This window comes from Herpailurus yagouaroundi, unplaced genomic scaffold (assembly GCF_014898765.1).
Source record: "Herpailurus yagouaroundi ecotype Mexico unplaced genomic scaffold, PumYag 67793, whole genome shotgun sequence".
Taxonomy (NCBI): Eukaryota; Metazoa; Chordata; class Mammalia; order Carnivora; family Felidae; genus Herpailurus; species Herpailurus yagouaroundi.
This window is the reverse complement of record NW_024420586.1, coordinates 22,196,474-22,210,832: the sequence shown is the minus strand read 5'-3', so window position 1 is coordinate 22,210,832 and position 14,359 is coordinate 22,196,474. Positions and strand designations below refer to the sequence as shown.

Here is a 14,359-nt window from a genome sequence, read left to right as displayed (position 1 = left end):
ACCGCCCCATCTCCATGGCTTAACACAGCCTGTCTGACAGCTCCATCAGCTCTTTGGTTGGGCAAAGGTTAATGGGTTAGCTTTGGGGTGAGGAGTGGCAAGGAGGTATGGTAGATGCAGCGAAAACCCATTCAAATCCTGCTTCAAGGAAGGAATACTGGGAGTCCTGCCCGCAGACAGCCTCCAGCAGTGAGCTGCCTTAGGTGCAGAGCCACCTTGCCCGAGGTCACACTCCTTCCCAGGCTGGCCAGTATCCAGTATCAAAAGGATGGAGTATAAAGGCCTGTTCACCTTGCCCCAAAGTTGGGATAGCTCTGAAGGGCCATTCTAGCTCCAAGGCTCCCCACGGACCTGGCCAAGGCTGTGACAGCTCAATTTCTCACCTCTGTCCACTCCTCCCTCTTCTCCAATCCAATCCTTTGTCCCCTACCTTCCACAGGTGCTGATCCTAAAGGCCCTCCTTACTAAATATCCTGAATGCTCAACTCCCTCCAGAGGAATCCAACCTGCAACAGGCCGTGTGCACTGAGCCTTCGTTTTCCTACAATAAGGATAAATTCCTAGAAGCCAAATGACCCAATCAGATGATCAAAATTGTTTTTAAAAATTCAAACTCTTCAAACAAATTGCGAACCAGAAAGGCTTTAAAAAACTGTTTTAGAAAATCTTTTTTCCCTTCTGCTTCAAATTCATCTGACAAGACAGGAAATATCTTTTAATGAATAAATCCATAACAGTAATGATAATCAAAGTATACCATCTGCAGATCAGAAATTTTTAGGAATTCCTGTAAGACAGGAAGCAAGATGGGATCAGAATGACAAGTAAGGACAGAAAAAACACAGTCCAAAATGTACACAAAACAGATTCTACCATTCTGTACTGCAGAAGTAGAAGCAGTTTCTCACAAGGAACCCCAAGCTCAGAAAATTTCACACAAAGAAGAGGACTCAGGACTATAATTAAAGAACTGTCTTCAGAATAACAGGACCAGTAAGTCCCCCACATACATATACCTGAGGAGCTTATTCAACATGTTCGTTGCATGGTTCCTGTTTACTCCCTTAAAAGCCATGGTTTATAATCTCTTCTCCGAAATTAAGTGCCTATTTGGTTGGGGCCAGAGCTTCTCATCTCGTACTGGGTTCCAAAGAGGAGGAGGAAGCAGCCTGAGGCAACAAATGTCTCCATAAACTGGTGGTGGTGGTGGTGGTGGTGGTGGTGATGGGAGTGTGGAGGGGCCTGCTAGAGACAGACTCTACTTCTGGACTTACAGGAAGATGGTGAAGAGTGGACAGAAAGAATTCAACAATTAGTATATAGAAAGGAATTTTTTTTTTTAATCTTGGAAACGTGGTCAATAAAGACTCAAGGAGGATTAAAAAAAACATCAAGGAAACAGAAGCCATCAGCTTAAAATATTAAAATAGACTAAAATATTAAAATAGAAAAATATACCAATATACTGCGTCCACTGCCACCTTCTTCTCCTTCCTGTTACAAATAATTGACCTACTGCCTAGCTATCAATGGCCAGTTCATCTACATGACAGTAAATGGGTCTCACAGTACCTCTTTTCCAGGACTTAAAATCCTCAAAGGTTATCATTCTCTTCTCCCATCTTATTAGATTACTCCTGCCAGCTAGTTTGCCAACAGTCTAGTTGCCACATACCCCCACCTCACCTCCCAAAAAAAGAAAAGAAAAAAAACCATCCAAAACAAATATTCCTAGACTCTTCATTACCTTCATAGCCAGACACTTTATAAATGGAAAATATAGCTAAGTTCATAAATTAATAAAGTTTTAAAAGCTACTATCTATCTATCTATCTATCTGACAACAAAGCAGCAAGAACCTCTGTCCAATCCTCCATATACAAACCTAATTTTCAAGTCTAGGTCTGTTTATGTGCCTTCAAATTAGCATGCTCTCCAAGTAAAAGATGCGGCATTAAAAATTTGTATTATACAGGATTTCTGTGTCTTTTTTAAAACAGTTTCCTTTAAATGAGTTACTAGCCTTAATTAAAATTAAAACATAGAGTGTTAAATAATGATTAATACCTAGGATCCTGAAGACATTTTCTAAGTACTAACCAGTTTCACAGAGCAATCCCCAAATCCTTCTATCTCTTGCTTTTCAGATTAGAAGACTGAAGCTCAGGGATATTTATATATATATTCCTTATGTTATCCTTAACAGATTATCTGTTAAGGATAATGCCACTATAAACAATAGAGATGAGCTGGGAGAGAAACCTAACTTCAAACCTCATATATAACACCCGTGTCAAATAAAAATTGCATATTCGTTAGGAAGGTGTTCACCTGACCTAATAAAAAAGTGGCACAATAAAACATCAATATTAAACAGCAGTGATCCTTCGCTCCAGCCCTGAAACCTGCCAGTTGCTTTGCCCACTAAACACATACTATGTTTACTTCCTCTGCATTCAGATGTTTACTATCATCAGAAGGTTAAAACTTTCTGGTTTCTAAGGATACAATTTTTCTTTGCTATGGGTTCTGCCTTTGGTATTGGGGGGAGTGGGTGGTATTTGGGGGTGCTTTATCTTCCTAAGTGAGTAATGATCTACATCAGCAGCTTGGTACTATAAAAAGGACCTATCTCGGGGGCTGCCTTCAGTCATTTAACTCACTTCTTACAGGAAAAAAAACTTCAAATAAATAAAAAATGTGTTCTCTCCGGTGCTCAAGGTCATATGTAATCACCTCTCTGTGTTACTTACCTTTACAATAACATGACTACAGATCAGATTTTCATTTAAATATTTTCTAGCTAAAATGGAAGTTTTACAGCCAGGATAAAGAAGAGAGATACAGACTCTCTGTTACTTCTCCAGAGTGTCCATCAATGGCTCACTTTCTACTATGGTAGAACCTTTAAAGGGCAGGGATTTTTCCCAAAACAGAAGTGCACATATAGGTGGTTATCAGTTTAACTGGTCAACTTATTGATGATTTACATAGAGTTACATGAACTTTTCACATTTCTTCCCACCCCATTTTTCTTTCTCATTGTTTAGGATGTTCACAAGCTTACAACTTCTTAAAAGTAAAAATGATAGCTCCCTCAGTAGAGTACAAACAATTACAATTATTTTCAATACATATATAAGTCAAATAGTAATTAACAAGGGGAAAAAATTACCTTTTGGATAATCTTCCAATAAGAGGTTGAAGTGACCTAATTGACAAAAGAAATCAGACTCCACTTTTCCTTCAGCTTTTAAGATTAGAGATTCGTAGCAGCGAACAGCCTAGAAATAAAAAATACAAACATTTAAGAAGAAAGAAAAACCCTAAAATGCATTTCCTTCCTGAGTTAATGCACATATCCTCCATTCAATCACCCAAGAAATCAAGGTATTTCACTTCTACCTCAGACACAGTCCATGCAGCATTCCTTAGATACCTAAGTATTTATTAGAAGAGCCACTGGTTGTGGCATAAATACTTTTCTTACCTATAAAATACAAATAGTTGCCAGATAAGGAGCACTTTGATAACTTTACTCATAAGTTATAAATCTAAATTATTACTGTGGTCCTTGTTGCCATAAACAAATAATATCCATCTTTTGCGCAGATGGAAAGAACTTTATTCAATTATGTGAGAATTCACAGAATCTCCAGAGTAATAATAGCTACCATTAATACTGAATAGCTTTCTGTCATAACCTCTATCAGTTTAAGCTACCATGAACTGCCTTTGCGACATCTTTTCATGATATACTTCAAACCCACTCCAACTCCGGTCTTTCGTCTTACCCTCACATACACCCATTATGTACTCACTCTTACAATGTCTTCACCAAATAAAAAAAGTAACATACTATGTTAAGGAGACTTTTTTTTTTTTTTTTTTTTTTTTTGTAATAAAGAATACTGCAAGAGAAAATGAACGATGGAAAGAACAGACTTCTGGAATCCTGACAAATTCCAGTTGCCATTAGCTACAGGAGATCCTGGGGAACTTCTCTCTGACTCTCAGGTTTAGTAACAGAGGACTGACAAAAGGATTCAAATTAGAAGACTTCAATAAGGGTTTATCACAGTGCTTAACACTCCATAGATACTTAATAATTGTTTCTTTACTTTTCGTCAGATAAGTAAAAGCTCTCTTTCAAGACTGTTTCAAGCTTTCCAACAGTTTGTCAAAATTTCCCTGCTAATGATTTACTCTACAATGTTATGTGCTATAAGGTGTCCTGGAGTCACTAAAGAAAACGTGTATGATTTCTCAAATCTCTGGGTACATTCCCAGGTTTGGCACCCACAAAGAAAAGAACCAGAATAGCTTCTGTTACCAAAAAATCCTTTCACTACCACTTCAAGAGCATTTGATGAGATAAGAAAATGTGATGTGGGGCAAAGTAACCACTCAAAATCTCTTGATTTTTCCTCTCCTGTGAAATATAGGGCCTTTTGATGGAGAGTCTCAAAATGTCTATCCTAAAATTTACCTATGCAAAGCACATACGTAAATGTTCATCAAGTTTGGAGAAGCCATCCTAAACCAGGCAAATTCTGGGATGACTCTACTATCCTTAAAGCCTAACATTTACAAAAGGGCTATCTTCATTTCTTATTCCACTCTTAGCTATCTGCATGTGCATATGTACCAAATCACAATCACTAAAAACTAATCATTCTGCTTCCCTGTAATTAAGACTCTGAATGCTACACTGAAGTCTCAGAAATTACTATAATTTGGAGGCATGAAATCTCAAGATCCTCTTTATTTAAGTCATATATAATCCTATCTGGCAGATGGTTTAAAAGTACAAAGATACAATTTACTTCAGTACTTTTTAATATCAGAAAAATTCATAAAATTATTGGGCTACACCATGACAATTCTTAATTTTACATTAAATGAGTGACTTTAAAGAGTAACTGTAAATAAAGTACTCATTAAAATAGTTATCTTTTCTTCTTAAACTCTTAGTAAGCTGTTTAGAAACTTTTTCTACTCCTCCCTGATAATTCCTTATGGCTGATCAGCATTAAATTTATGAGCAAATATGGTTCCATAGTGAAAAAAGGATTCAAGTTATAAATCCAAAGAAATTTTCTTTAATGATCTAATACACTCTATGATGTAATGATGGCAACACTCTATACTCCCGTCCTATGGCCATACCTTGATGCCACTACCATGATCTACTGCCTTATCTTCCAGTGCTCATAAAACAAAGGAACACATCTAAAATGAATACCATACATAACTCTGATCATCATGAAGCATAAAACCAGGTAAAAGCAGAATGGACAGACTTTCAATTCGCCTACCCACCCATACACTCAGGCTTCACTATCAAGTTCATAATCATTTCCAACAAAGCCAGCATGTACCTACCAAGAGATATTGCTGGTCAAAGATGATGCTGACAGAGCCAAATATTGAATAAGATGAAGAGGAGCAAAAAGTCAGAATAAAGTTTCCAAGTGCCCGTGTCACCACTTCGTAGTGAAACCTCATGAATTTATTTGAAGTGTCTGAGGAAAACCCTGGCATTAGATACAGGCAAATACTAACAATTTTTTAAAAGCATTTAAAGGAAAATAACTGGGGATAATTTCCAATACTCCTAACTCATACAATAATCTAGAATGAAACACAGTATTTTTACAATAACATTTTTAGTCAAAAGGCTAATTATACACCTAGAAGATCTATATAGATAGTTTAGATTTAGAACAAAGTTTAGATAGACTTCTATAAATCAAAAATATTGCCTGTTAAAATAGTTGCTTTTATATTCTTGCTGTTTTTACTTGAAGTATACGCAAGTAAGATCATCCCCATACAGTGTACACAGGGAAAAAAGGACTAGACTATAAAACAAATGTTAAAAATACAAAGTCATACAGAAACATTATTTATTTGTTCTTTTTACTTCTATTTCCTAGATTGTTTCATAATTAACCTCTACCATTTCTATTCTTATAAAAACCATTAAAAAATTATTATGCTTTCCTCTAGGAATCATCCTATCTCTAATGTGAGGATAGTGAGGATAGTCAGAAATTTTAATGAAAATCATTTGCATCTAGATCAGCACCATTCAATAGAGCACTTTCTATGATGATAAAAATGTTCTATAATCTGTCCTGCCCAATATACTATCCACTAGGCACATGTGGCTATTGAGCACTTGAACCATGGCTAGAAGTCAACAACTGAATTTTTAAATTATATCATTTTAATTTTTATTTCTCTTTAAATAGACATGTGGCTAATGGGTAGTGTACAGCTGGATGATTTTTAAAGCTTAGAAACAAGTGAATATTTAATCCATATGGTAAATATTAAGAAAGTAAAATTTCTCATGTTCATAAATGAAAAGCCTGTAAAAATAATGGAGTTCACCGGGGATAAACAATGCTTTTCACAAAAATCTTTTACATCCTATGGATTCTTCTAGTTAGTGGCTTACACATCTAAAATCCTTATCACCTACTGTAAAAAACAGTGAGAATGAGAATAAAGTTAATCATTAAATACTAGAATCAAAGAAGAGTAAACTAAGAACCTCCCAGCTAGGTACAGAATGTCAATATCTTCCTCCCATTACAGTATAATTTTCCACAATGTTCAACATAATTTGTGCTCAGTATCTGCTTTATATTTATTATCTGAAAAATCAGTTCTCTCAGAACAGTGAGATTATTACTGCCCTCTATTTCTAAACCTTGACAGTTGAAGTTTAGAGCTCATTAAACACAGACCTGTAACCAATTTACTTTGTTAATGTTAACATTAAAAATTGCTTAAAAACTACAATCTTGTATGATAAACTTGGTCAGGGTCTAGCTAAAATACAACACTTGTTTTTTTTTTTTTTGTTTTTTTTTTACATTTTTGAGAGAGAGAGAGAGAGAGAAAGACAGACAGACAGAGCGAGCCGGAGAGGGGCAAAGAGAGAGGGAGACACAGAATCCGAAACAGGGTCCAGGCTCTGAGCTGTCAGCACAGAGCCTGATGCGGGGCTTGAACTCAGGAACTGTGAGATCATGACCTGAGCCGAAAAAGTTGGACTTAAGCTTAACCCACTGAGCTACCCAGGCACCCTGACACTTGTTAATATTTTAGAATTGCTAAATATAGGCAACTTTTAAACAAATGACTTTTTTTTTCCAATTTAAAAGATTAGCTAAAGTAGCTGGGACATACAAATGGTAGAGAAAATTAATGTAGATTTAAATACCCCAATGATTTTAAATGAACCAAAACTTTCAGGTTGAGTATAATAAAGATAAGCATGCAGTCTTGCACATAAGTCCTAAAAGCCAGCCAGAGATATACAAGATGGCTCGGCAGCCACCTGAGTACTTAAAAAAGATTAAGGGATTTAAGCAGACTACAGGTCAACATGTATGTCATCCATGAAATACGGCTACTAAAAAAGTACTCGTGACCCAAATTAATAAAGCATATTACACAAATCAACACCAATGATCAGCTCGCCACAGTTTACCTACTCTGACCAGATCTCTAACATTATCGCCGGTTCTAAGTGCCATATTTTAACAGGTGGTAACTTATAGAGAGCTACAATTTTGGTGAAGAATGGAGGAACTATTGTACGAAAATTATTTTTTTTTAAGTTTTTTAAGGTTTGTTTATTTATTTATCTTGAGAGAGCAGGGAGAGAAAGGAAGAGAAAGAGAAAATCCCAAGCAGGCTCCACGCTGTCAGTGCAGAGCCTGATGCAGGGCTCAAACCTGAGCCAAAATCAAGAGTCAGATGCTTAATCCAACTGAGCCACCCAGACACCCCTGTATGAAAATTATTTTAACTAAGTTTAACTGAAGAGAACTATCAGGGATGCTAAAGCTTTACTCAAAAATTCAGAAAGCTGTCTGTTAGGAAATAAGATTAACTGCACTTTGGGTACTCCAAACATCAGACCAATGAATGGGTATAACTTATAAGCAAGTTTACTCCAGTTCTATCAGAAAAGAGGAAAACTTAAATATGCCAAAAATTAAATGTGCCATCTTTGGCTCATATAAATGCAAAGAAATAAAGCATAAATTACTAAGCTATCTTAATGAAAGTTAGAAAAGAGACTTCTTACTTTGGAAACAATTCAAGAGCTGCATTTTTTAAAAAGATTCCTTGGGCTTCTATGATATAAACAAAGTATAATATTATATATAATACAAACCCACACACACACACACACACACACACACACACACACACACACACACGTGAGTGCATCTCTCCTGAATTAATTGCATGATTAGTTTATTTTACTTGAATTTCCATAATTAATTTCTAAATCAATACAGTATCCTGACGTGTTCCCTTCAAGCCCTAAAAATGTTTGCGCTGTTAAAGCTGATATCGTTCCCAGAAATATGTCTCAAAAATAACAAGAATTCTTCCCTTTTCCAAACATTCAGCAATGCCTTTGCCTGGCTGCTTCTCAAACACCTTACAAATCTTAAAGAATTGAAACTACCTGAATCTAAATCATTTTTTGAAATTTCAACTCACATTTTTTAAATGAGGGAAACGTTGCACACTTAAAATGATAATCTTAAGAATTACTGATCAATGACCTAGCTATTCCTGAACTCGTATGTCAGACTTCCATACCTGTTTACTGTTGCTGAAAAATTAAAGTGTACATATCACCAATTCTAAAGGGTATACAGTGAAAAGTCTGTCTCCTAATCCTGATCCCAGCCAGCCAATTCCCGTTCCCAGAAGCAACAAACATTAAAACTTTCCTACTTTATTCAAGGTGATTTTGTGCAGATGCAAGCTGATAGACTTTTCCCCACTTATATATACACATTGTTCTTCTGCAACTTGCTTCAGATTCTAGGTGTCCCTGATATCCTTTCTCTTCTTTCTGTTAAGAGAACCCCTAATTTAATTACACATACGTTTCTACAGAATAAATACTGGGATCCCCAGCCATCCTTGTGGGTGCAGTCTGAGGTTAAGTTCTGGCCAATGGCATACCAGGAAGGACATGCTCTCCTTCAACCCCTCCTCTCCCTGGCTGGAATCACCTAGATGGCGGAAGCAAAAGCTGAGGATGGAGCAGAGGAAAGCAGAAGCCTAAATTTCTAGAACAGTGGAGTTGCAAAGAAGCCTGACACTGATGACTGTCTCTGAGAATTATTTTATTTAACAAATGAGTATGCAGCCCTCTTCCTTCGTTTAAAAAAAAGGCGGGGTGGGGCAAGGAACCTGGGTGGCTCAGTTGGTTGAGCGTCCGACTCTTGATTTCAGCTCAGGTCATGATCTCATTGTCGTGAGATCGAGCCCTGCGTGGAACTCCACGCTGGGCATGGAGTCTGCTTAAGATTCTCTCTCTGCACCTCTGCTATTCACATACATGTTCACTTGCTCTCTCCCTCCCTCCAAAAAATAATTTTTTTAAAAGAAGATAAATTTAAAAATCCCAGCCACCTAATGAAATAATCATTAATACATACAAAAAGGATAAAGGAAAAAGGAATCTAGTTAACTGTTACCCATACTTAACAATTTAGAGAAGATGCAAGAACTTACATGTTTGTCAATCTACCCTATCTCCCTCTCTCCAATTTTCAACTAATATACATCTTCAGCATCAAAATAAAGGCAGTATAACAAAATCTAAGCACCTCAGTCTTGCTCCTGGATTTCTCAGCCTCTCTGGACCTACTGCTCTTCATTCAGTGGATGTGCTGGATACTAAAGAGTAAGCAAGCATCATGCACGATGCTATCATGGCACCCTACATACCATTCTTTTCAAACAAACTATTGAAAATGCTTTGCTATTACAAAATATTCTTACAGAAATACACTACTGAAATCAAAACTAGGTAACTTAGTAAGTTGCTCAAATAGCTAATATTAGAGGCCTTGATATGTACCAGGCATTATTCTAAGCACTTTACAAATATTTATTCATTGAATCCTCACAATGTCTATATGAAATAGGAAGACCCTACTTCATTGATAGGAAAACTGAGCCACAAAGAAAGCAAATCCTGTGCTCAAGGTGACAGTTACGAAGTAGGATTCAAACAGTACCTGAGGTTACAGTACAGGGTAAGCAGTAAGGTGTTCAACTCAGACCATGCCTAAGGACCTAAAAGTCATTTCCAATATTAAGGACCCCATAAGCAGCTCTTCCTCTTACACTCCTACACACTAGCTCCCTCTACACCAAGCAGAAAAGCGTAAGATCGCCACTTCCTGCTCCCACCATGCCACAGGAAGACTTAGCCTCACAGTTCTTTACCAGATTTTCTCACTTTGCTTTACTTTAAATCACATGAAATGCAACAATTCAAAAAAAAAAAGACACACAATCCAAACAAACAAAAACACCAAGTCCCCAAATTCAAAAGCCACCTTTGGCAGAAAAACACTACTGTTCATATATATATGCATATTCATATATATATATATATATATATAATATACACACATATATAAAATATAAAACACATATAACATTTTCGAGATGAAGCCTTCACCCTACTTTTTTGTATCTTCTGCATTATATCTCCTTAGTTTATCTAGTGTTGTTCTTGTCTCTTTCTAGTTTATTTGGCCCAAAAAAAAGGCCAAATACAGCTGCAACAAAGCACACTAGGCTATCCTGTCTGATCTGTCAACAAGTTGCTGGATTACTACTAATTCTCCAGAGTTAGTAGGTTTGAACCTTTATCGTTGATGCACGCAGACAAACAAATGAATAAACTCTACATCAGCACGCATGTACAGACGTATACCCTCCCAGCGCCAGCATTAAATTTGAAAAAAGCTATTGTGTCAAAATGCCTATGTTATTTTCCAAATATTTCTTTTCTATATCATGCTAAATGTAACACCATGTAGACAGGGGATAGTCAAGTTATTTATAAAGTTTCTTCAAATCAAGTATGTATATTAAGTTTTGAATAATCTTTAAAACGATATATATTTTAAATTTGAAGGTAAGGAATGTAGGAGACAGAATTTCAGCAGAGTGACTTCTATGACAAAAGCCCAAAGTAATCTTGTGATTTCCCATATAAAACAGTAGGCATTATAGCTTATATTTTACCTAATTTGCTTGCTACTCCATAGGGTCTATTATTTATCTAGAGGAAGACAGAGGCAATCTTATATGCAATCCCTGTCATTTCAGCTGTACACATTTATTTCAGATTTCCAAAAATCTACAAAAAAGGAATAAAGCCATCTACAACAAAATTAAGCAGACCAAATTTGCATAAAGGCAAAAAAAAAAAAAAAACCAAAACCTGTATCTATTATGCCTACTATAACCTGGATACTTGCTATAATATATACAGTTCAAGTTAATATCTGTGGTTGTAAAATATGCATTCATTTGTTTTATACACATTTCTAAAATAATAATAATAAATGCACATAAAAAGGACCAAACATTCCATTGGAGGAAAGAGTGGGGAGGAGCCATCGCATTTATCAGCATAAGCTCCACTGAACATCATCTGCTTTGAATTCTACAATTTTTTTAAGTTTATTTATTTTTGAGAGAGAGACACACACAGACAGACAGACAGACAGAGAATCCCAAGCAGGCTCCACAATGTCAGTGCAAGGACCCCGATGCAGGGCTTAAACTCACAAACCTTGAGATCGTGACCTGAGCTGAAGTCAGACGCTTAACTGACTGAGCTACCCATATACCCCTTAATTCTACAATGTCTAATAGGTAGTAAGCACTTCAATTTATTTACTAAATAAATGAACAATCCTTAAAACTAGAGAATCTGCAACACAGTAAAGGCGCCTCCCCAAAGACAGCACTTTAATAAAAAAACAAAAAAGCTTTTTAATCAGTCTGAATATACCCTTAGAGACTTTTCTCTATGCATATATTCAAATAGTTTATAAAACTGCATACAAAGATTTGTACTATTTCTTTAATTCAGTATTAACCGCTTACCATACCAAAACATAGATATATATCAAAATTAACACCTCATAGCATTTTACTGAACAGCTAAACCACAATTTGTTTCTACTGAAGAGAATCTGGTTGTTAACCAAGTTCTTGCTATTATTACCCAATGAACATAATTTGGACAATTTATATTTCTTTAGGATAAATTCCTCACAGTCAAACAGAAAGCACAATTTAGCTTTGATAATCCCACCAGCAAAGCAGAACCAATGTAATCTTCCACCAGCAATGCTCATTTTCAGTTCTTTGATTACTTTTTTCCAAATATTTACTAACTGAGTTTATTACTTCTTTCATGAACTATCAACTTGTTCGTAGACTGTGCACATTTCTCTACTGGATTATGAACAGTTTTTCCTAAATGATTTGTCAGGTGCTATTTATATGTAAAAGACTTTTACATACAACGTTGTGGCAGAATATCCCTTCCCAGTATGCATTTGCCTTTGAATTCTTTACCAAGTTATTGATGTAAAAGGTTCCTATTTTCTCAAAACCAACCACCACTTCCTTTACAGTAGGTATGTTAGGCTCAAAATTAGAAAATCCCCAGCCCCTGACCTGATGAACACTCACCAATATTTTCTTCTATTGTAAAGAAAGAACCTAGCTAATTACATTTTTCTTTCCTGTGTCATTTTGTACTGGCCCAGCATGATTCAGGATCTGTAATTCCCTTCCTTTCTCATCAACGAAAAAACTTAACACGCAGCTCTGTTTCTGTGATTTATATTCTACATAGAATGCTTTCTAACACACGCACTGGGAATAGGTTACCAGGAGTGCTGAATGAAAGAGAGGTAGCCTCAGCCTCTGGGGCTGCCAGGTAAAATCAGCCAAGGTGCCAGGGCAGCCTGAACCTCTCAGCCAGAGCCACTGTTTATGCACCATCACCCATCTTAAGCACCTTCAATAGTCTCTACTGGTCATGAGTACAAACTATTTTTCCATGCAGGTCATAAAATGAAAAGGGTTGGGGTTTCAAGCAACCTGGACAACCACTCTGCAGAAAACTAAAAATGTCAAGACAACCAACTGTGGCAGTGGGAGTAAGACAAGGTTCTTAATGTGAAATTTCCCTAGTAAGAAAATTAATTAGGAAGAATGGGCTTGAGGGGTAAGGGGGATGAGAACTTGGAGGAGGGGGTAGAGAGAGTGCTGAAACGATTTTTTTGCACTGAGGACATCTGAAAGTGTGTGTGAACCTGAGTGCTGGGTTTAGAGGCCTCATTCAGGGGGCAGAACACAAAGCTGGGGACCACCCAAGAAGAGGAGTCAAATAAGACACTCTCCCCATTGGAGAGACTGGAGGACACTGAGACCTCAATGGGCTACACCTTCAACCTAAGTGTAAACTAAAATAGGATAATAATACAATTGTTAAATTTTTCTTTTAAAACTGGCATTGAAAGATGAGGAAAACTATCCATTCCATAATGGCAATGATTGGAGAGGAAAACCTCGAGTATTTGTAACCAAAACCCCAAATTCATTCGACCTGGGTAGAAGATAAAATCTTCAAGCAAGAATTTAACTATATGCAGTCCTCAACTAACAGCAATCCAAAGTATAGGCCCAAATCAAACACACTACTATGACATCCCTGACCTAAAAAGAATTTCTACAGCTCTGAAGTAAATTCTTTATATTCAAAACGTCACTAAACATGGAAAGAGAAAAAGAGCAGAGCAAAAAAAAAGGTGATCAATATGTGGATCTATTAAATGAATATTGCTTAATGCAATATATTAATCACAACAAAATGAAAATAGAATAAATATGCTAGCTAAGAATAAAAGATTGTCAGCAGAATGCCTGGATGGCTCAGCTAGTTAAGCATCCGACCTTGGTTCAGGTCATGATCTCTCAGTTTGTAAGTTTGAACCACACATCGGGCTCGCTGCTATCAGCACAGAGCCTGCTTCAGATCCTCGCCCACCCCCGCTCTCGCCACGCCACGCACATGTGTGCTCTCTCTCAAAAATAAACATTTTTAAAAAAAGATTGTCAACACTTTTTATTACAGATTTATGCAATTTATTTATTTATTTATTTTTAATTTTTTTTTTCAACGTTTATTTATTTTTGGGACAGAGAGAGACAGAGCATGAACGGGGGAGGGGCAGAGAGAGAGGGAGACACAGAATCGGAAACAGGCTCCAGGTCTGAGCCATCAGCCCAGAGCCTGACGCGGGGCTCGAACTCACGGACCGCGAGATCGTGACCTGGCTGAAGTCGGACGCTTAACCGACTGTGCCACCCAGGCGCCCCCAGATTTATGCAATTTATTAACACATCTAAAATATAATATAAAATATATATAAAATATAATATAAAATATATATATATATAAAAGAAAAAAGACAGAGAAAGAAAC

General features: G+C 36.6%; 1 protein-coding gene across 7 annotated transcripts in view; it reads right to left on the bottom strand.

Annotated features, from left to right (window-relative positions):
- The window catches only part of KDM6A (lysine demethylase 6A), a 210,981-nt gene that overhangs the window by 134,002 nt on the left and 62,620 nt on the right, over positions 1-14,359 (bottom strand). For all 7 annotated transcript variants that reach the window (XM_040468962.1, XM_040468963.1, XM_040468965.1 and 4 more), the window contains exon 3: positions 3,176-3,284. In XM_040468962.1, the coding sequence (XP_040324896.1) occupies positions 3,176-3,284 (109 nt within the window). The remainder of the gene's footprint in view (positions 1-3,175; positions 3,285-14,359) is intronic.